We start from the raw sequence: 22,872 nt of genomic DNA on the forward strand, positions 1-22,872 counted from the left end.
CTGTCAATAAGAATGGTGCACACCTGTTTTCACTAAAAAATCCTATAAGTTCTGAAAGCTAAAAGGTGAATATTGAAGTTTGCAGTAAGGCCCAATAAGCTGCTAAATAGTTAGGCCACTGCCTAAAGGCCTAGGGAGATTTTGCATTGCATCATGCTAATCATTAAGGATAAAGACAGTAAATAATTATTAATCTTGTCTATTTATAGAGGAAAAACAGCTATTTCTTTAAAGATTAGTTTTCCAATAGAAAACTAAAATAATCTCTGCAGAACAAGTAGATGGATTAAACTCTATTTCTTTTGTAGTTTAGTGACACATTCATACTTGCATAACTACTGAAAAATCAGCCATATTGGGTGATTTGACTCCTTGGGCATGTAAAACACAGAAATTTCCTTTTAATATCTAATAAAATATCGAGTAATGTAAATTTTTCAAAACTCCTAGGAGCTTAACAAGGTTTCAATGAAGTGACCTTATAGATCCTTACACAAAACTTTCCCCCACCTTACATTGTGCAATCAAATAATTCCCAGTCCTTCAAGGCTGTGGCACATTTCAGAGGCCAGCACAAGCTGCCTGCCCCAAGCTGCTGGTGGCCTCCACAAGATGAAGGTGCTCCCTGAGAATCTTCCACTTCATCTATTTGCCAAGTTAAATCAAGAGGGAAATCAATAAACTTCACTGCAAAATAAGTTAAGGTTCAGTCATATGAATATGGTTTAGTGGCAATAACCAAACCTATTAACATATCAGAAAAAAGAAAAAAGCACCATATGTAAATTCCCTGCTCTTAAGGGACAACTAATGGATTACATTCCAGCAGATAAAAATGCAAGGTCTGTATTTCCCTCTAGAGATATTGCAAAATCCTATTACTGAGCCACATCTCCATGGAGAGGAGGGGGTTTATTTTAATTTTTTTAATCAAACCTCCTTTTAATCAGCCAGAACAAAATGTTTTCACGTAAACAACAACAACAACAAAGAATTCAGTGCAAAACCAACAGTCCTGATGGAGCAGGGGAACTTGGAAGAGAAAATGAAGATGAAATGAAAATGCAGGAAACAAAGATGGGTACTCTGAGTGCATTTATTACACAGATGTATACAGGGACAGTGTGCTCCCAAAGGAAATCATTAGAAAGTTGACTTTTAAAAAGTTAGACGAGGAGACTGAATTCAGCCTTTTGGGCTGATCCAAACTTCAGTGACTGGGTTTGGCTGGTAACTCAGGTAGGGTTTTAACTATGGCTCCAGGTCCATTTCATATCCTCTTTTAGGGGCAATTTCTGTTCAGCTACAGATATCCAAGCCCTGTGGAGGGGAACCTAAATATACAGACATGCAGCTGTCTGCAGAATTCATCTGGCAGTGGCTGCTGCCCAGATCCACTCCTGTCTTCCCTGTGCAAGCCCTTACAGACTCCTGAGTCAATTCAGCTGTATGAAAGCAAGCTAATCTTTAAGGTCACAGATCATTTATATTCTCACATTCAAGAATTCAAGCCCATTTTTAAATACTCATAGCAGCTACAGTGCTTCTCTGACATTGTTTGGCACCTGGTTTAAGAACAACGATGTGTCTTTGTACTCATCTCAAGTAGAGACCCATAGAATTTCACAAATACAAACAGCTTTACCACAATGTCACCAGCCCTCTTAAGATGTTTCACACTGACCCTGCTGGCCATTAAACACCATTCCACCTCTGAATTCCAGACAGCTTTGGTATAAAGGAGGAAGAGAGTCAAGCTCAAGAAGGAAAGTGCCACAGTTTGAGCACTGAGTGAATAATCCCCATATGCAATACATCTCTTGTAATTTAAGCTCATGGCACCACAGTCCTTAACAGCAACTCCAATTCTCCCTCTTAAAATTAGAAATCTATTTTAAAGTCACTGAAAAAAACCCCTGGAACCTCAACACTGAGCAGTTCTTTCAGTATCACAATGCCCTACAGCTCTCCAAAGTTAGCAGAGCTCTCTAACATTATTTTCTAACATGACAGAAAATAGAGGCTGCTAGCTGGGATTCAGAGATGTGCATTCACAGAAGAATGTATAACAGGAGTGAGAAAAGCATACAAGCATTTTAGTCAAAAGCCCTTTCTGGTACACATTCAGAACAACCTGAAAATGCAATGGTTTACACTAACTTTTAAAGGAATCAGCATTTCTTTTAAGAGAACATTTGTCTTACAGTGAACATCAACTGACCAATACAGCACCAATTTAGACATCTTTTACTCTACCAATCATATATTAAGAAGAGCATCAGTGCTTTATATTTAATACCCATTGTAACCAATTAGTGCTGCCATCCCCTGATGTTCACTCCCTTAAATTGCCGTGGCAGTAAATTCTACGGTTATAAATGAGAAGCTGCAAATTGATTTGCATGTAATAACTACCACTAAACCTTTCTTACCACTTTCAATTTATCCCATCTGCTACCAGAGTGGAAGTTTAGGATCTATTATTCCCAGAAGGGGACTTACCCAGCTGGACATCTATAACAGTTGGCTGGTTCTCCATGGGGAACAATGGCTTTGGAGGTTTGTCTGTGAGTAAAGCTAGAAAAGAAAATGAGAAAATGTAATGGAAAAATTGAGACCAATGACTGCAAAAGAAAAGCTCTGTCATGTAAGCAATCAAATGTTTGTATACTTGATGGCATGTAAACATTTATTACACAGTACAGCTGTTACACGGCCAATGTGTCACCACCTACCTTGTGGCTGTGGCGATCCCCTGATTCAACAGAAATTACCAGTCTCAAGAATTACATTTTTAGCACAAAGCAGCAAAACAAATTCAATTTCTCACTTTTAACTTACATGTAATAAGTAGAACAAGCAGTTTAGACCCTCATATTGCAAAGTTAACACAGTGAATTTGAAGTGCCAGACAAATCTATCTCGGTGTGACCAGTCCCAACATGTCTTTATGCCTGTCCAAAACAACGCATAGAAAACTTGCACACGATAGTGCTTGAAGGACCCCAGCAGCTCCACAGTAGCTTAGACTCCCACCCCAGCAGGTGGGGTACCCAGAGCCTGTCCTCAAAGCCTTACTGGGGACCCTGATTCCTGCTGTGCAGGAATATCTCCATCTGAGAGTAGGAAACAACACCCCAGCCTTTCCTGCCAGGGAACTGCTCCAGCAAGCAGATAACACAACTCTTAAAAAGTATAGCTGCAGGCACAGGCTTCACACCCCTGTTTGAAAACTCAGGGCCAGACTGTGCAAATAGGTTTTGTAATTTGGCTTATCTTGAAATAAACGACTGTGTATTCCTGAAAATGGGGAGAAATGTTTTTTTATAAAGTACAGCATCTTGCACCACATGAAATTAAACATTTAAAAATTACCTTCAAAGTTCTCTTGTTAAAACTCATCACCTGAAATTATTTGACCAGAGTTTGTAAAATAAACAACAGCGATTGTCAATCTACAAACCAATTTTACATCCACAATGGCCTCAGAGTTTCAGTTTCTGGTATAGTTACAACAGGGTTTTGTTTTTTTCTTTAGCCTTTTCTTCATTTTTTCAGGCTTTTCTTCCTACCTTTATGCTTTTCTTATTATTTTTATTTTATGGTACTAAATAGTAATCTGTTCATTGTAGAATATGCAGAAAAGTTGCTGGAGCAGCTTCATCCATACTGTGCCAGTGTGATCAGGCTTTCCTTACTTCATATTCTCTTCATATCCCATTTCTACCTACACCCTTTCTAACCCAATCTGACCAGGGCTTCCCCCTGTTTCCCTCAGCTTTACTTGCAACATTTGGAAGTTTTCTAAATGTGCTCCTGCACGTCACATTTTAAATGGTTATGGTCTGCCATGTTCTTGTTGGAGAGTAATCACCGTAATGAACTGGCAGCCTGTCAGAGCTCTTTCCACAGGAACTGAAATGGCCCAAAGGGATTTTGGGATGAGAAGGCAACAAACTGCTGGCTCTTCTATGTCAGATGTGTTTACTGAAAACAAAGGCTAATCTTATTTTAGAGGTCAGACATCAGACGACTTATTCACCTTATGAAATTCACTTTTGGTCCTTCTTAAACAGAAAGGCAACACAAGATATTTTCAGTTACAAGGGGCTCTAGACTTATATGATCTCTGTACTTGACAGATGTCTAAAAACATTTATTCAAATTCCTATTCCCCTACAATTCCTATTCCTCTACAATTTTCTTTAATTCTAGACATGGGGCACTGATATGCAGCATTGCTCAAGGAAAAGAAGAACAAAAAGTTAGTGCTGTTACTGTATCAACATGTATTTAATAAAGCTAACAGTATAAACTCTTACTTGACCTCCCACAAAGCTACATTAAATTAAAACAACTAAATGTACTGTAAATGTTCTTCCTATTATCAAAGGGGCAGTAATTCTGCTATGAAACTGAATCCACCTCATGAACTGTCAAGGGAAAAGCTGTGATACAGCTGTCTACACTATTTTTTTCCCCTTCCAAATGCCATGGAATGCGGCATGTCCCCGGGCTGCTCTGAGCATGGCGAAGCCACAAGGATGACATCAGCTTCCCAAGGCAGCAATTCCTGTGGCCACATAGACAGACCCACCTTTGGAAAGTACTGGTCTGACTTTGCAGCAGCCTAAGGGGTTGCTTTGCCTTTCCTCATCATTCTAGGATTTCATATAGGATTTCCCAGCCAGTGAGCAGGCTGGGACTTCCTGGGCTGGATTTGGAAGATACAGACAGAGCTGAGACTGAGGGGAGGCTTCTGTACCTTGTCCCAGGAGTAGAGCACTCACTACCTGGGGCATGGCTGGAAGTCACAGGTGTTGGAAGACAAGCTGGAAAGACATTTCTTTACTCAGAGGCACCTGGCAATGTGCCTCCCAAAAGACACTGGTGAACATGGCCGGAGGCTGTTTAGCAGCCAGACTGCTCAGGAACTGTCTAAAGTGCTGTTTCCTCCTATGCTTATATTCACTCCATTGAAAAGTAACACAAACTTTAGGACAATAATCACATTGCTGTGATTTCAACATTGTCACTCCATTTGTCCATGAGAGTTTTAAAGAGACATTGTTGTACTGATCAAGACTCTGAAGTGGTCCTCTGCAGCTGTTCATACAGGTGCATTTTCCTTCCCAGCATAAATGATGCTTTTATTCTCTTTTTGTCACAGTCACAAGGATTATGCTGTCACACCTGAAACGCTGCAGGAAAGCAGAGAAGAGACCTGTAAAAGATTTGGTCTCTCCAGTGAGTTACACAGTGGTCTCTGTCAGATAAAGCAGAGCATGATGTGCTGCACAGGTCAACATTTGGCTACTCACAGGAGCAACTAAAGAAGAAAACTGCCTTAGAGGAGTGGAGCCTCAGAGCCTGGAGGCTCATTTTTTTTCCCCACCACAGCCCTACTGTTTCAAAAATCTGTCATTCCATAGTCAGACACACTAATGAGTTCTCTTGAAAAAGTAGAAAGCAGTTGAAAACAAACAGCCTTAGGATATCTTTACATAGGGAAAAGCAGCCATAACCAGCTAGAAAAACCATCAGGCTTCTCAGGAAGCCCCAGTTCCTTCACAGTTTGTTATCTGACACAGCTCTATTTCCCCTTCCCTCTGCAGCAGCTTCACAGCACCCACCCTGCTCCAGTCAGACTTTTACAGCATCCACAGTGACAGACAGGGAGCCCAAACTGCTGCTACAATGAACTCAAGTCTCTCTTACTGCATATTTTGAGTGGCTCAGCTAAACACATCTTCTGAACTGAATGCAGATCCCACTCCCCTGTGCCATGCAGTAGGGCATGCCCCAAGCCAACAGGCATCACCTGTGCTCCAGGCCCTGAACTGCTCCAGTGTGAAGCCTGTCAGCACCAGGGTCATCCCTGAAATCCAGCTGCTTATGATCTGAAGGGTCTCTTTCTTGTGTGTGGGACACTCAGCATAGCTGGAGTGTTTTCCAGACCAGATAATTCTTAGAAGGGAGCTAAAATGTTAATTCCCATGTGGCTAGAAACTGTCAAATGCTGGGGAACAGCTTTCTTCTTCCTAGTGGTGGATAATGACTTCCCTCTTCTTGAGATAATCACCCAAAGTACATTTGCTGTTCTATAATTTTGCTATTGATGTACCTCCTGGACATTTGCTCATGTAATTTGCAATGATGAAATGAAAAATGATCTAAATATGAAACAGAATGCAAGGAATCTAACAAAATTGTTTCAAAGATTCTATGAGACAACTGCATGCCAACCTACTTCCTTCAATCAAAAGATCTGGCATTTTCCCACCATTAATTAACATACAGCCTCTAGTATCACTCAATCAAGAATCTGGCTAACCTTTTGACAGCAGAACAGATCTGTTTGAATAGCATCCTCTGGGGCAAATAACTGCATGCCAAATCCTTAATCTGAAACTAGCTCATACCCGAAGTTAAGCTTTTGTTCACTCCCAGTTCAAATACATATGCTTCCAGACATGGCTTAGATCTACTTTGGCAAAGACAAACCTTGGCAGTGATACTGCAACTTGCACACCACAGACGACAATGGAGCTAACTGCATACAAAGCTCTCAATCAATACATTAACCAGAGGGCATATGTTGCTATGAGAAACTCAGCATTCTACCTTTTAAAAAGATATGTATCTAACTCCCTTTGTCTCACCTGAAATCCCAGCTTGTGCCAAAAAGTTTCTCAGAGGCTGGCAGTAAAATGCTTCAGGCCTAACCTGCTACTGCTTTAACTTTCATGTTGCTGCTTACAACGACACAAATGTGAGTCAATTGTGCAGATGTAAATGGAAATGTGACAGCTGTAGTTTGGCTGACAGGGAATGGACTGTTCACTTGAAGGGTTAAAAGCTTGTTTACAAAGCCAAGGGTTCTCACTTGGACTTTGTGGACTGAACCTCTAACACACTATCACCAGCAGTCCTGCTACCAGACAAGAATCATTGCTTTCCATTTTCTTGGCACAGTAGAAAATTACCACACAAGGTGAAAAGTAGTAGGAAATCACATGAAGCAACTCATTCATAAAAATGCAATTTTGTGAGGCTGTGTTTATACAGGGACCCTGTTTCCTGATTAGCTCTATTGTAGTGTGCTCCACCAGTCAGTCAAAACACACTTCTCCATCAGTTGCCTATTGTGTTGTTTCCTTCCTCTCAGTTTAAGCTGACAAAATGATTGCACCTCCATTTGTTGTTTGCTCTAACAGAAATAAAGCCACTGCAATGAGATGTTGTCTAAGGATAAATATCTCCATCTTTGAAAATAAACACTGAACGCTTATTCTCAAAAAAACTGCAACTCAGTAAACTCAGAACTTGTGTGGAAGTCAGGAGTCATTAGCCAATGACAAAGAGTTTTTTTCTATTTATTACCATTCAAGCAGGAAATGCTTCTTTTGGGAAAATGCTGTGAAATGATTTAGCAGCTGGATGCCTCCCCCTTGGCCACTACCACCATGAACACCACTTTTTGAAAACCCTACCTAGGATCAAGAGTGCTTTAATGCACTGTTATGGCTGACTTTGGGGCACATTTTCTGCAAAAAGAAGTTTAGAATTTTTATATTAGGAGTAAATAATTGGAATTCATCACATGAATTTTTTTTATGACATAGAAAGAAGGACAACACAACCACAGCTTTCACAAGACGCTGTGTCCATGCTGAAATGCAGCTCACAAGGGAAATGAATTTTGAGGCACTCAAATGATCTTGGTTCGTTACTGGTGGTTTTGATTTTAAACCATCAAGTCCTCAGTGACTCAGAACAGACCCGTGTTTCATGCTACTGGCACCAAGAAGAAGCTGGCCATGACTGCAGCTCCCTTGACTTTGAGAGCAGTGAAAATCCTGCACAACTGGCTGTGCCTGTCCTGTTCTTACCAGCTGCTCCAACAACTTCTACTGCAGTTGTGCCCTTGTAACCCATGGTGACTATTTACTAGGAGCAGCTAATAATTCCATGGGCAAAATCACTTTTGAATAAAGAGTCTTGCTGCCAGTCTCCTCACCTGTCTCCATCTACTGCACATGGGATGCTATCAGAGTGCACAGAGAGAACCAAATGGCTTTGGAGAGAAGGTACCAGATGAACTCTGCTGAATTCATGAACATGTTAAGAGAAGTAGAGAATAACTCAATTTTTGTTTTGGGATCTTCTATTTTTCAGGTTTGTGCTGGACCTTCTTCCACCTTCTCACAAGGCAATTAAGTATCATAGGGTTGTAGAAAAGAAACTGGTGAGATTGGTAGAACTTATGCAATAGAGTACGGCTCAGGACTGGTGAAGTGGAGTAGAAACAATAGCACAGATTGCACATTACTGAAGCACAGATGGCAAAATCCCACAAGGTGCCTATCACAAAGTAATTACAACAGGGCTGAACACTTAACACGACTGCAATATACGTGTTAAATGCCCATGGCATTGACTGTTAGCATCTCCTGATGTGAAACATTCAGTGGCACTGATGGCAGGGGTTACCATTGGTGCTGTCACTAGAGTCATTGCAAGGTGGGTGCTGGAAAGCAGAAGAATTCTGTGCTAGCAGGGCTTTCACTGTATGAGGTTATCAAGCTTCCTTACTCCTACGCTTGCCAATACACCTTTCCTTTCACTGCATTTCTAAATTTCACAGATTGTGTTAGATTATGCAAAGTTCTTTCCCAACCAAAATGATTCCTGTGATGATTTTATTCCTTTCCTAAATGTGGATCATGCAGCTTGCTTTTAAGCATGAGTTTCCTCTCAAGTAGAAAAAAAGTGTAATAAATTCTTACTAAATGTAAATTACATTTTCCTTCAATGTAATTCATGAAAATCTCAAATGGAGTATGCTTTATTTAATGAACAGAGTGTATTTAGTACAAAGGACACCATTTCATCTGCACTCAAATGTTTCTCTTGGACTCTGGGCAGAAATAAGATGCTTGAAATTACCCTCTATTTCAAGGAGATCTGCAAAGAACATTTTATGACATTTTATGGTTTGGCTTTTTTAATTCTTTTTTCTTTCTGTCTTATAAAAAAGTAAAGAAGTGGTGACGGATGAAGCCAGAACCCTTCATCCATCTTAAAGGAACAGCTGGACTCTGCATGCAAATGAAAGCTATCATTCTTGTCAACCTGAAGCCAGGCTACCAAAACCCTGCAGTCCACAACCCATTAATATTCCATGATCAATTTGACCACCTGTGCACAGTGAGGTACTGCACCACAGCACAGCCCCAGACACATGAATTACCACAGAGTGGATTTTTTGCACTGTTTTAACAAAACTCAAAGTAATCCATTATTATCCAGAACTAAAAAACTTGTATTAGGTACAGAAAGTGTACAAATGAACTAAGTTTTAAGCACCCATGGTACCATTTGTAGGCAAAGCAATGGGTGCTCTTTTTGAGGAAAAGCCATCTCCAAGCTCAACAGCAGCTTCCAGCCAGTGCTCACCACAAACTGCTGAAGGAAGAGCCAGTGCCATTTCACCACCTCTTACTTTGCTGTTTCAACCTCAGGGCTCACCTGTGCCCTGAGACTGCCCAGATCAAACCCTCGCTGCAGACCAAACAACCCTGGGCAGCTTTTCAAAAAAAACAACAGAACTGCTGAAGAATGATGTTAAAAATGCATTTCACTTAAGTCTCAAAGGCAGTAGCAACCATTTAAAACTTGTATTTTGGACAATTTTAGATGTTGCACAGTGCGACAGCTCAAACTGTTTTGATGTTCAGCAGGGTCATTACAATTGCAAAGCTGCCATACCATAAACAATTTTTAGATGGAATAAGTCTTTAAGATTAATTATATTCACAAGTAAGAAACATGAAACTTCAGTTAAGTCATCTCTTGCCAATTGATTTTGCTCTGTTGGGGGCTAATGAGAAGGTTTCACCTGCCCTATCCAGTCTATTAATTCTGATGCATTCTTTGGATTAGCACCCTGGCTTCCTAAGCTTGTTACAATGATGAAAAATGTTACTTTACTTGACAAGGAAAACCTTTTCAAAAAATGTTTATGCAATATTTATGTAGGTTCTTTGTCTCTAATTTGCCTTCAAAAGCTGCAAAATATATTCTACCAGGTTTGTCTGTTATATTTTTGGTTTTTCCACTGAAGAAGTTTTGAATTGTATAATCACTAAGCACATGGAGCATCATTAAGAAAAAAATTGGGGCAGATCATGTCATTATTGGTTGGATGAGCAGTAAAATGAATAAAAGCAGGCATAATATAGGCAGATAAGGAACTCATAGATACACTTGCTATTGTTTATCCTGCTTCATGACCAAAGATCAAGAAAATGTAAATCTTCTGATGAAAGACAATGCTTTAAGAAATGAAGGAGATAGATCCCAGGAAATTTGTCTTCTTATTTGAGGAAAAGGATTTAAAAGAATTAACAAAAAAAGCAGCATCCATAGAAATCTCTGGCGGGACGACCCATTTTCAGAGTCAGCTCTGCTGCCTTTTACCACTTACATCAGAGTCTCTAGCAGCTGATGAGAAGCAGAATAACCCCTGGTGATCAGCCTGGGACCTGAACCTTTCAGTACTAGCTACTATCAAACAAAGGGAAGTGTCTCTGATCCAAGAATGCAATTTCTTTTTCACAAAAATACACCAAACATGTGCAAAGCACTGCACCAGGTTTGCAGAGGGCAAGTATTCAACAGTAAACATGATATTTTAAGACTACCATATTACTTGAAAATGTTTACTGGGCAGTGGGGATGCAAAGAATTGCAGGCAAACCTCTAAGAGGAACTTGACTAAAGGCTGTACAGGGATCTATTCATGGAAAAAGTCCAAGGATTTGCATTCCAGTGCCCACCGGGACATCTCTGGACAGCCCCATTAACCAGCCCAGTGAGTGACACTCAGCACAGTTGAGAGGAGCAAATGAACTGTCCAGAAAAACTGTTCAAAGACCTCAAGGCAATGCTAAAAGCAATGGAAAGCAGTGAAGTCATAGCCAAAAAAAGGTCATTGGGACTTTACTTGTTTTGAATCAATGTGACCATTGTGAAGCAGGTTGTCAACACACCAGACATTTTTATCACAGGACAATAAAATAAACTTGTCAGTGAGTGAGCCATGGATTGTACCCGTCCCACAGGTCAATTTGAGCACATATATACTGTATGCAGCAGAAACTGCAAGAGACCTAGCTTCCAAATCCTCTGAAATGTGAGATTAAACAGTCCCACAGGCACTTCAAATGGCTGCAGATAAGGATTTAATCCTTCAATATATTTCCTCCATCCTTTATTAAAAGATGAAGATAATCTTTAAATCAAGAGAAAAATAGAAAAAAAAAATTGACAGAGCCAAAAATCATCAAGTGGAAAAAGATGAGAGCAACCAATTCTATTTTTATTAACAAATCCTCTCAGCCAAGGCTTACACACCCAAAGTTGCAGGAAGGGGAAGCTGCTCCCCCAGCCTTAGTGGAAAAGGCAGTACAAGCTCCCCATGAGGGGGCATGGGCACAACACTAAAGGGCTGTCCCAATACTCAGGTACTCCACCTGCCTCTGCCTGAACCACTTGCACACAAACACACAGAGGGGTTTTCTGCTCTCAGAGAAACATTCCTTGCCCATCTTTTAGGTTTTCTGCTGCTTTTTTTCCCAGCAGACAAATAAGAGTTTTGTACCAGGAATGTAATTTCTGAGAAATTTCTCATGAAATTGTATCAGCTTCTTGTAAGGAACCTGCTTGACTCTTCATTCTCCTATTCAAAGTGTCTTCTGTTTGTCATGTGTTGAAGCAATTTAAGATTTTGCTTTGACATTTTCAACAAGAGAACAAGACGATTCAATCTGCTCTGGGTGGTAACTGCCATTACATTTAAAATACATCATTCAATTGAAACTCAACATACTATTTTGACTGCCATTTTATATCTTCTGGGTGATTATGTAGTGTTACTGCCCCAGCTCATGGAACAATTTTAAAGCAATAAAGACATTTAAAGAAGACCCCCTCCAATTTTCCAGTCAGGCCACTCTGGAACTTCTGTTTCTTTCTGAAACAGCATTCTCACACAGCATTTGTCAGACATGCCTTTATGACAGGAGTTTTATGAATTTTGGATTTTGTTCCAATGTAAAATAAAAGAAAAATCTGAGGAAAAAAAAACTAAAAAACCCACAAAATTCCTTCCAAATAAAAACTATACATTTCTTACTATACTTCAGTCCCTAAGGATGGGAAGATAGGTGGATGGAGAGGCTGGCTGAGCACAAATACAGCAGGGCAGGAAACAGTAAAGGCTGCATTACTTACATGTTCTTCATACAGTGAGTGTCATAACCTGCCCAGGCACGTGTAATTGTTTTACCTACCACCTAGCCCCATTTGATTTTTTTTCCATTTTGTTGTCTGCTCTAAGATGCATTATCCACCACATTCAATTCTCTCTAATCAACACATACTTGTCCATCAACTCCTTCTGATGCACAACAGCTATCAAACACCTATTTATTTATTACAGGGGAAAAAAAAAAGATTGTCTTGTTCAGCAATTCAATTCTAAGGTCTGTGTTTCCAGCAATGTAAGGCAAAGGCTTAAACTGAACTACGTGAGATGCATAGCTAAAGAGGAGGACAGTTTTTCAGGAGGTGAACAATATCTGGATTAATAATTACAGAACAAAGTATTTTAAGAGGGCATTATGGAGAGAATCTAAATACAGGATTAGAGATGGGAAATATTAGCACTTTGTCTCATAGATTTCAATTAGTAAATAAAGAAAATCTTTGCGTGTCAGCACACTTTTAATATGGCAACATATAAGGATCTATCACTTATATACAAACTACATTATATCAATGCTCTTTAGAGAACCAGTGGTTTAAATACAGAAAGGAAGAGCTGGTGGTTGTTTGTTGAGTTGTTGTGTTGGGTTTTCTTTAATTAGTAAAAGCATTGTGGCATTGTAAAAGGGCTGGATCACAAAAGCAAAAGCACAGTGCAGCAGCACTGTAAGACAGTCTTTTAGGGCAGAATGTCTGTCCTAATCTGTTATTACTCTCAGATTGTGTCTAAGGACCACCTTCTGTATCATGTTTTTGTTGTTTGTTGCCCATCCTGTCCCCATGCATGCATTACTGACATCACAAGCACAGGAAGCATTCAAATGCAGCTGCAGGATTGGGCTGCACTTCAGCAAATACACCAGAGCAAGCCACAGACCTCTCCCAGCCCCTGGTATTGCTCTGCAATGATGTGCTTCCTTACCAAGGTGCTGTAAAGGGATCTAATATACTGTACTGTGCCATAAATTGGCAATTTTGGCTGAATACATTGCAGCACTATTTTTTAACTGCTGCAGAGCTGACATTTAGGGAATTCTGAGTTGTTGCTGGAATGCTGCTTTTGTCTTTCTACATACTCCCAAGTTAGTACATCTCTTTCTATTGGCAAATAAGCACCTTTCTGTTCTCTTAGTCTCAATTGAAGCTGCTTAAAATAGTGAAGTATCATTAACACCATATACTGATATTAAAAGAAGCAGAATACTGCAGCACACTTTCATATCAAAGCAATGGACCCTTAAGCTTTTGCATCTATGAATGATGAGCAACATTACTCCAAATGACATATTTTGTCAGAGTTGCTTGAGCTAAAGACAGAGTGAATCCATTTGTATAAATTGTGGCTTTGCTGCTGAAAAATTACAAAAATATATGTTGCTATCCTTAAGTCTCAAACCATTAATATTGCTAAAATATGCCATCTTTTCCCAGGAAGAACTAGCAAGTCCATAAAACACTATCATCAATCATGACTAATTCACTAAATACACAATTCCAACAGCAACAGAAAAAGAACATACAGTACAGGGTGTCATCTGTCACTACATCAAACACCTCTATCTTTCAATGGAAACTGAAGTCAAGATTCCCCAGGTCTGTGATACAGGTGGTTCATAACTGAATTCCTGTTCCACTTGGATTAGTCCTTTGCTTGTTTCCTGTTTGATGGAAAGTTGCTATTTTTCTTTGAAAACAGAAACTAACATTAATTTCACCCCTCAAGAAAATATCTGCCTGGATTCTATCATTTAGTGTCACAGTTTAACCCCAGCTGGCAACTCACACCCCACAACCACTTGCTTACTCCTTCCATGCTGGGACTGGGGAGAGGATCAGAAGAGTAGCAGTAAGAAAACTCATGGTTGAGATAAAGACAATTTCATACATTAAGCAAAAGCTGCGCTCACAAGAAAATCAAAATAAGGAATTCATGCCATGGGCAGGCAGGTGCCCAAACCTACACATTCACTGATTTTTTAGAATTACACAGATTTTATACTGGCAGGATGTCCACAATCATTACAAGAGGAAGCCAGGAGTCCAGTGTACTGTACAAGAAGCTCCTGCCCAGGGGCACTATCTTGTTTGACTCAGATCATTGCCTTATCAGTTGTATTCTCAAGCTGTTAGGTTGTGGTTTGGAGCAATAAGCATTTCACTATGCAAGACTGAAGGTCACACTAAGGAAAAGAAACGCTAATGGGGTGAAAATGAGTATCATGAGGACAATAAATCATACTTGGAATCCTATTTAATTGATCATTTTGTAGCTGACCTTGCTTCCATGGAAGTCAATGGCAAAGTTTCCATTTCTGTGGATATGAACAGGATTGGGTCCTTTAAAGTACAGCAAGTTTTATGAATGTTGAAGGTAGCATATTTTACACTAGAATTTTCTTTATTACTTCTCAATACAAAACTTCACCAAGAAAACCAAATTGCTATATAAAAGCATCCCATAACACAGTACATTAATTTAACACATGATAAATTTTCCTGCTAGTAGTATTAGGTGTTGTCACTTTCAATACACAGATATCTAATAGAGTATCTCTTCCCCCCATCTTTCTCCCCAATATTTTCCTCCCAGATTTTACAAACATCCTCTTCTAAAACACCATCTCTCCACCTTTGGCAGTCTGATATTTCCTTTAATAATGAGCGAACTCCTCTGAGGCAACGGGAGCTTTACCTGAGAGCCCAGTTCCCAGCAGCACAAAACCCACAGCTCTGTGAGGACTTAGCAAGACTATTTATGCTTACTTGGAATGGAAATGAACAACAAGGATTATTCTGCAGCCACATTTTTTAGGGTAAAGAACCTGACTTAACCTAGTCTGATGGGAGGCGTGAGAGAAGCAGCAGCTCAGGGTCAGGAGTCTCTGTGCTCACTTTGACACTGTGACTGAGGCAGACGCTCTTTGTGACTGAACTGAGCTGGCCAGGGTGGGCAAACTGGCTTGGAAGGAGCTTTGGCTGCATTTGAGGAAACTTCTTTATTCTCTTTTCTTTCATTATAATCTTAACACAAGAGATGCCTCTGTTGTACAATTATTGCGGTTAGTCACAATGAACGGGCTTTGATGAAGAGTTGTCAGGGAAGCACAGGTTTCTCCCTGGTGCTCACCTCTGCTTTCTCAACATATTTGAAAAACCTGGATCAGAATGAGTGGCATCCACCAGGGAATGCTCAAAAATCTGCAGATTTGCACTATGGTGAGAGGAAACAGCACCAGAGAGTGTGCCCCCTCCATCCCTGTTGTGGCCCAAGCCCTGTTCCTCCTCCCTTCCATTTCCCTGTGTCTCTCAGGACAATGATTTACCAGCATCACAGACTGGAATATCTGCTCTGGGAAACAGGCATGAGGGATCCTAGCTGGGAAGAGGAGAGGCACACACAGTACCAGTGCAAGCCACAGGCATATGGATGTGGGGATGGAGCCCTTCCTTGAGGGACACTGTACAGGGAACAGAGCCATGAGACAAGGCTGTGACAAGGTGCCCTGATGGGAACAAGCTCTCTACCCCAGGTGAAGCAGTGCTTTACTCAGACCCCACATAAAGGCCTGCTCATCTTAACTGATGTGTTTTGGACTGATGAAGGGGAAGAATAGTCTTTAAAAGCAGGTAAAATCCCTGAGACTGGGGAACTTCCCAATCTGAGTCTCTCTAGTGAAGTAATTTCGTCTGGAGATATTTCCTTCAGGAGATGATGCTGCAGTCTCATGTGAGCACACTCAGGGCAAGCAGATTTGGGCTGATTATTGTCATGCTGCTATTTATATTGATCCTTTATGGGTTTTGTCTCCTGACTTTCTGTGGTCTAAGTGCTGGCACAGCAGCCTGACACTGAGGAGAGTAAATTTGGCACCTGAGCTCCAAGTTCCTAAATTTTGGGAGCACTAGTTTGACAGTAAGGTATCTGATTCTTTGTGTTCTTTTTTGCTGGTACTCTTGGTAAGCACATTTTTTAATTCATAACTTTTATTATAAGTTTTGGATATATTACATCTTTTCCCAAATGTCAAACATCTCAGGTAATAATTCATTTGTTTTCACTTCTACATATTGTTTATTCTTTTTAAAATATGACAGTGAGAAGAAGCAGAAGAGCTAGGAGTCTCCAATTATATTTTCACACAGTTTGAACACTGAGAAGTTCTCAAATATTCAAGATAGGAACCCCATTAACTTTTTCAGACAAATGGTTTATGAAGGAAAATAAATGTGTTATTGGTTGCCTGAAACTGTTTGTACATTAATATAAAATTCAGTTCGAGGTAACAAAATAAGACAAAAACAAAAGAACAAACAAACAAATGAAAATATAAAACCAAACAAAAAGAAAGAGAAATATCTCCACAAATAGAAACCCCCTAGTCTGACATTTTTGCCATATAAAACATACTTATGTATTTTTCTTCAGAAAATTAAGACAATGTCTTTGAAGGTGATTTAACTTCCTCCAAGCTAAAACCAATGTGCTGTGGAGCTTTCATTAAAAAAAGCAAACCCCAAAATATTACTTTTTTCCTCCAAAAATATTATATTTAACTACTATACTGAGAAAATTGCCATACAGCATTGAGCAATGGCTTGTCTTCCCTTTCCAAGGTTTTAAACTCTGTACAGCTGACTTTCTTCATAATCTCCCAAATGTGTCCTTTTATACCTTGCCATTAATTTGATTAATCTGCGTGTAGGATTTCAGGATATTGAATTTCCCCTGGTTTTGCATAATTTCATATGATGCTTTCGTTATTTCATTAAGCAACTAAATTGACTGCAATGACACTTATATTTTCAAGTTTCAGATTCAGGCACATAAAACTTCCTAATTTAAACACATTTAAAGTTCTGAAAGCTTCTAGCACAGCTGCAGCAGCTAGAGCCTTAACTATTGCCTTTTTCTTTTTTAATAAACCTGTTCAGTCACCCACATGTACAACCTGCTTTATACCAATATTTAAGGTAAAGGGGTGACCTTCTGCTCTACTCTCTGTTAAATCTATGTCCAGGAAATCAGGAGTAAGGACAACTACAGCAGTGTTTTGAAAAGAAAATGAAGAGAAGCACTTCCTATTTCTGCTGAGTTCTGCTCCTGAGCACCATGCACAAGGTTGCTCCACACTGGTACCTAGTCAAATGAAATTACAGCTAAAAATCAGGTTTTCTCTCTGTTCTAACCTTATCCAAACCCTAAGCTCATTCTCTGGTTAAGCCTTAGCTCTAAGACCTGCAGCCATTGCATATGTTTGGTGTTTAGCAGGAGCATAAATCAGTTTTCTGTTCTGAAAAGACCTTGCAGGGCTGGACATGCACTTTTATTAATCCCACGCTCAGTTTGTCTGAGACTGCACTTGATTCTCAGGCTCTCAGTACACCCTGCTCACTTAGCAGAATCTCTCCCTAGGCTGAGCCCACCCCTCCAAGTCTCTATAGCATTTTTAATTAAGTGCTACTACACAACTGAAAATTAGCACACTTTCTAGCTATTCAAAAGCCAGTGAAATCAACACTGCTAGGGAAGACTTGCTAAAAGGTTTCCCCAGTGCCAGTTATTGCTGCCTCAATGATCACTGATTCTTTGAAAAAATCATTACATATACACAAAGTCAACAGTCTGCAAGCAGAGCAGAGTCACAGCAGCAGCTGGCAAACACCAGTTACTTTGCACTTGTATACTCACAACATTCCTCTTGCACACATGATCCACAATTAAACTGTGCTACATGACTCTAATTTTGCTTCCTGAATGCAGACAAATCAAACAAATATAATTTAAGACACAATTGACAGCTTTGCTGTCAAAATTTTGACCCCAAGTATGATGAACTTGGGCAGAATTGAGTGGTTTAAATGGTGCCTTTGAGCTGTTTTAAATGAAAATGATGGTTTTATATGTGGGAATTTGGAGTATCTGCCTGCGTTTACAGTCCTTGAACAGAACATATTTAAACTCTGTTTCTTAAAATGAGTAATTTTGAAAACTGGACAATATGCACACAAATTAGGTAAAGATATCCCCATTTTTGAAATTATTTTCATTAATATTTAATATGAAATAAAATTATAATAATAGTGATTATTGTAAAAATAATTACTATTATTCTTAAACCATTTAACTCTGCAGCAAGAATGATCTCAAGACTTAATGCATGGTCTTTGTGGCTTTATTCTCCTCACGATTCTTTGCTTAAAAGGATGGAAAAGCAATTTGGAAAAATATACACTCTCTCTGTCCAAACAAAATAGTTTCTCCAAAACAGAAAATACATTAAATTAACAGCTACTTTCTCCTGTGGCAGAGTGGATAATCTCAGGTACAGTCACCCAGCCTCACAGAAATCTTTTATATTAATGTAATGCAATATTACCAACCCACACCACCCCAAACCGGCGGGAACAGGAAGGGTGGAGTGCCTGACAAAGTATGTTTATCCTCTTACAACTAAATTTAATTTACTGATCCAATGTTCATCTTTTGGTTGGAAATCCTCCTGTATTCGAATTTCTGATTCCTCAGGACAGCAGCTTTGTAGACCTTGCTCCCAATGAAAGAATATAAATAACTCTTGGCACAGCTGAGCCATGCCCTGATGAGCTGCTGTTCTGACACTCACACTGAAGTGCTCTTGTACAGCAGATGGAGGTTTCTAACACAGCCTCATCAGATACCCATGTGCTAGATTCAACATTCTCCCCAAACACACCATTATTCCACCAATTTACAAGAAAAATGTAGCCTTCTATCAACTGGTCTTCCAGCCAGCACAGGAAAAAGCCAGCCCTCCTCCTAATGTCCCCATGAAAATGCACACTGCAGATGTCACTCCTTGCCAGAGCTCACAGCTGGCACGTGCTGATGTTTGTCCTCCCTGTCCAGCCAGGAGAGGCCAGGGGACAGAGTCAGCACCATCCCCACCACATGGGCACTGTGTTCTGTGTGCACCAGCCTGGCTTCACTTGGTACCCTGCTGCTTCTGTTTTCTCCTGTTGAGTGACAGTCAGCAAGCCCTTCAGTGTGAAAGCACCACACACTGCCAGAAAAGCACCTTCCCAGCACTTCTACCAGACAGAGATTAATTTTTTTCAATTTTAAGCCCTTTCAACAGGCTGTTATCAACAGCCTCATCCTGCCAAAGACTGCCCTGGCCATGCACCAAGGAACTGCTGCGGCTCCACTGGCAGAGCACCACAATGTGCTCTCACCCCTGCAGCCAGAAGGTGCTCCAGGTTTTTGGGGTACACTTTGTAGCTGTGCCTGGCTTTTCCTCTTGCTGGACATATCACTTTGTGTCTGCTACTGTTGAAACATCTTGTGATTTAAAATATCCAGCTTGACAACTGATCTGGAGAATGCTCTGAATTTTTGATAAAGCAAGGCCTGTTTTGATCAATAGGTGTTTCCTTAGAGAACAGGATCATAAATAAAACAATTTTAATTTTTAATAATAGAATTAACATGTAATGGAAATCCTAGCAAGGCAGGAACTAAGATATTATTATAACCACTACTTTATAATCTTTATTGTCTTGGGAACTTTTAATAAATAATTCTTGCTTGTACAACAACTCTGTTGCTTGGCCTTCGATTTTCACATGGCTTAACCTCCTCTGTTTTGGGAAGGTGTTAGAAAGACCCTGCAGTACCTCTGGAAAGCTGACAGTACATTCAATATTATTTACTTAGGCACACAGTGTCCTGATCCACTTTCAGATTCCCACTAAGGAAAGGGCTTCTCATACAGTGTCACAATGGGGACATTTGTAAAGAAGGACTCTGGCAACAGAACCATATTTGGAAAGTCAAGTTAAAAGAACAATATTTCAGCTAAAGAACATTACATGGCATTGAAACAAATGGTTATAATTGACCATGAATTTAAGCTATGAAGACGTATTTTAATGACCAGTAAAGAGAACATTCAGAATAGGCTTAGAAAGCATGAGCAAAACCCCCTCAATTTCATTTAAAACAGGACGGACTAGCTTAAAAAGTCGAGTATTTGATGTTATAAAGAGAATGACTGTAACAGAGGACCTGGGATGTCCCTGACAAATGCTGCTCTTATTTATATCAATAAAGGAAAAAGAGCCTCGCAGCAGGAAAAGAAAGAATTTGCAAACAATGGAAAACAGCACTTCATACCTTTACCAGGTTGCCATTTGAAAGCAGACAAAATGTCTTGCTAAGTGCTAGAATCTCCTTTTCCATTAAAATGCTAATAGGAAGGTTAACTTCAGCTTAAAGCATTGTAAAAAATAGCAACATAAGCAAAAGAGTTTAGCTTGAGGTTATACTTTGAGAAAAAACCCCACAAGTTTAAGCTAAATGGGATTTTCACTGAGAAAGAACATTCACACAAACAGCAGGGGGAAAAAAACCTCCCACAGCAAAATGGGGAATAATTCTAACACCTGCATTTGTTTATGTGAGACAGTCATGGACTGATGTTTTGCTTTAAGAAACAAAAATTCTGTGGTAAAACAGAATGTCTCCTGAGTGGAAGTGCATCATATGGGAGCCTTGCTTATTTATTGCAAAATTAAATAAAATTTGTCACTTCACTCTCCCCATGCTGTAAAGTGAACAATGCACAGTCCCCGTGCTGATTTACACTGTCCCTGCAGAGGAATCCTTGACATCCAAACAGGACTCACAGCACAATGGTTTGAGGAAGCTTTTGTGCACATCCCAAAGTATCTCAGGGATATGGATCAAACTCTGTAATTACATACTTATGTGGGTGACACATGCAGATCAGCCTTCACTCTTTCATCTGAGAATTGGGTCTTTTCTTTCGTGCTTGATTATGCTGATGATTGTTCACTGGCATATGGGGAACATGCAGCAAATAAACATTTTAACTTAGCCAAAAATCAGTTGTGACTCTCAAATGGCCTTCCCTGGTGCAGATATAGACTTGGAAGATCCTTTCATACAGACAGCTTCACCTATATTGAGCACATGTCCCTTCTTCCCCTTTTGACAAAGGACAGAATATTCAGTATGCAGAATAATGAGTGCCAGGCCATGGAGTATGGAATTTGTAATTACATAATGCACACAAGAAATATTCCAAATTTAATGGGAGTTCCAGAATTGAATACCATCAAGGGATAGAAGAAGGTAAAAGTGTAATGAGGGAACATCACAGTCCCTATAACTTCTCACTGTGCAGCCCTGGATTGTGCATCCACACTGGTCAGCAGACAGTGGGTTCCAATTTCAATTCAGGAGCAGTTGCCTCAAGGTCAGGGGAGAGCTTATGGGAAAACTTGTTTGTTAAGCAGTCCAGCCAGCAACCTCCAACATTCTTAGATTTACACAAAATCTAAAACCTGCTTCTAATACAGCCGAAGTTCATTTGAGGTCTGCTTTAGAAGCTAACTTTTATTCTGAGACTAAAAAAATGAGAGGAGAAAGGATTTCTTCTGAGGACTGCACTCAGTATTTTCCCTGTTTTCCAGGAATGAAGGTATCTGCATTCATTGATGTTACTCCTAGTCTGAGGAACACAAATGGTAAAAGTTTTCTCAAACTGGAGGACAAGATGCAATGATCTTCACTGGAGCTGTATAAGCCTGAACCAAGTTTTTGTGTCAAGGATCTATCACAAAAGTGAATGAGATAATCATGACACCTCCAGACAGGAGAAAACAACTGCACCAGCTCTGTGTAAATGTTTTCTATAGCACAAGGAGTGTCCTTGTAAACATGAACACATCTTGAGTTAAAGTAGTGCACATGCAGTAGAGAGGAAAATCAGCATTGTTCATTTGTCCAGATGAAGGCTACAAAACTGAAAAACCAAAGTTCACATCCTGTTTCTTCTCATTTCTGTTCAACTGCTAAGTGAAAGGCTGTCTATTTATCTTGGCTCCCCACAGTTTCTCCCTGCCACCCTGAGAAGGCACAAACACAAGGACAAGGAGGGAGGCATTCTCTGAAGCCACTTAAAATAACAAAGTTCAGTGCAGGCTGCAGCACAGGGGCTCATGGCCCTGCAGAACAATGGGGAATGGAGCCACAAAAGGCAGTGAAGAGACCCCTGAAAACAGATTTTGAGAAGTAGAGCTCACCTTTCTGAAGTGAGAAAACTCATGTTGTTCAAATGTATTTTATTTAACTCAAAGTATAAAACAAAAGTGAATTCCCTCATCAGCTTTGTTTTAGAAAGATGGAATAGGGAAGACTAGAAAAGTGCAATAACCAGTAACAGTTCTCCTATTAGCTGTGAGAGTGTGAAACTTTATGTCAATTTATAAAGTGACCTCTCCAATGGTTTGTGTGAATACCATACTGCAAAACAGCATAAGACCAAAAATATTCAGAAGACATCATTCTCCTCACTGCAACCAACTCACAGACATAGTACAAAACTCAGAATGAAAACCACAATTTCAGAGGTGGCCTCTGTAAATGCTGCCTTTCCTAGTGAAACTGCAAACAAATAAATAAATCCCATTTAAAATACGTTTGACTTAAATTCTAAAAGACTATCCCACATCTACTGTTAAACAACGACTTCCAGAAGA

The 22,872-nt window shown here is 39.8% G+C and overlaps 1 protein-coding gene across 9 annotated transcripts in view; it reads right to left on the minus strand.

The window, feature by feature from the left end:
- The window catches only part of IL1RAPL2 (interleukin 1 receptor accessory protein like 2), a 339,644-nt gene that overhangs the window by 93,539 nt on the left and 223,233 nt on the right, over window positions 1–22,872 (minus strand). For all 9 annotated transcript variants that reach the window (XM_064426729.1, XM_064426730.1, XM_064426721.1 and 6 more), the window contains one exon: window positions 2,503–2,577. In XM_064426729.1, coding sequence (XP_064282799.1) covers window positions 2,503–2,577 — 75 coding nt within the window. The remainder of the gene's footprint in view (window positions 1–2,502; window positions 2,578–22,872) is intronic.

Source organism: Passer domesticus, chromosome 7 (genome assembly GCF_036417665.1).
Source record: "Passer domesticus isolate bPasDom1 chromosome 7, bPasDom1.hap1, whole genome shotgun sequence".
NCBI lineage: Eukaryota > Metazoa > Chordata > Aves > Passeriformes > Passeridae > Passer > Passer domesticus.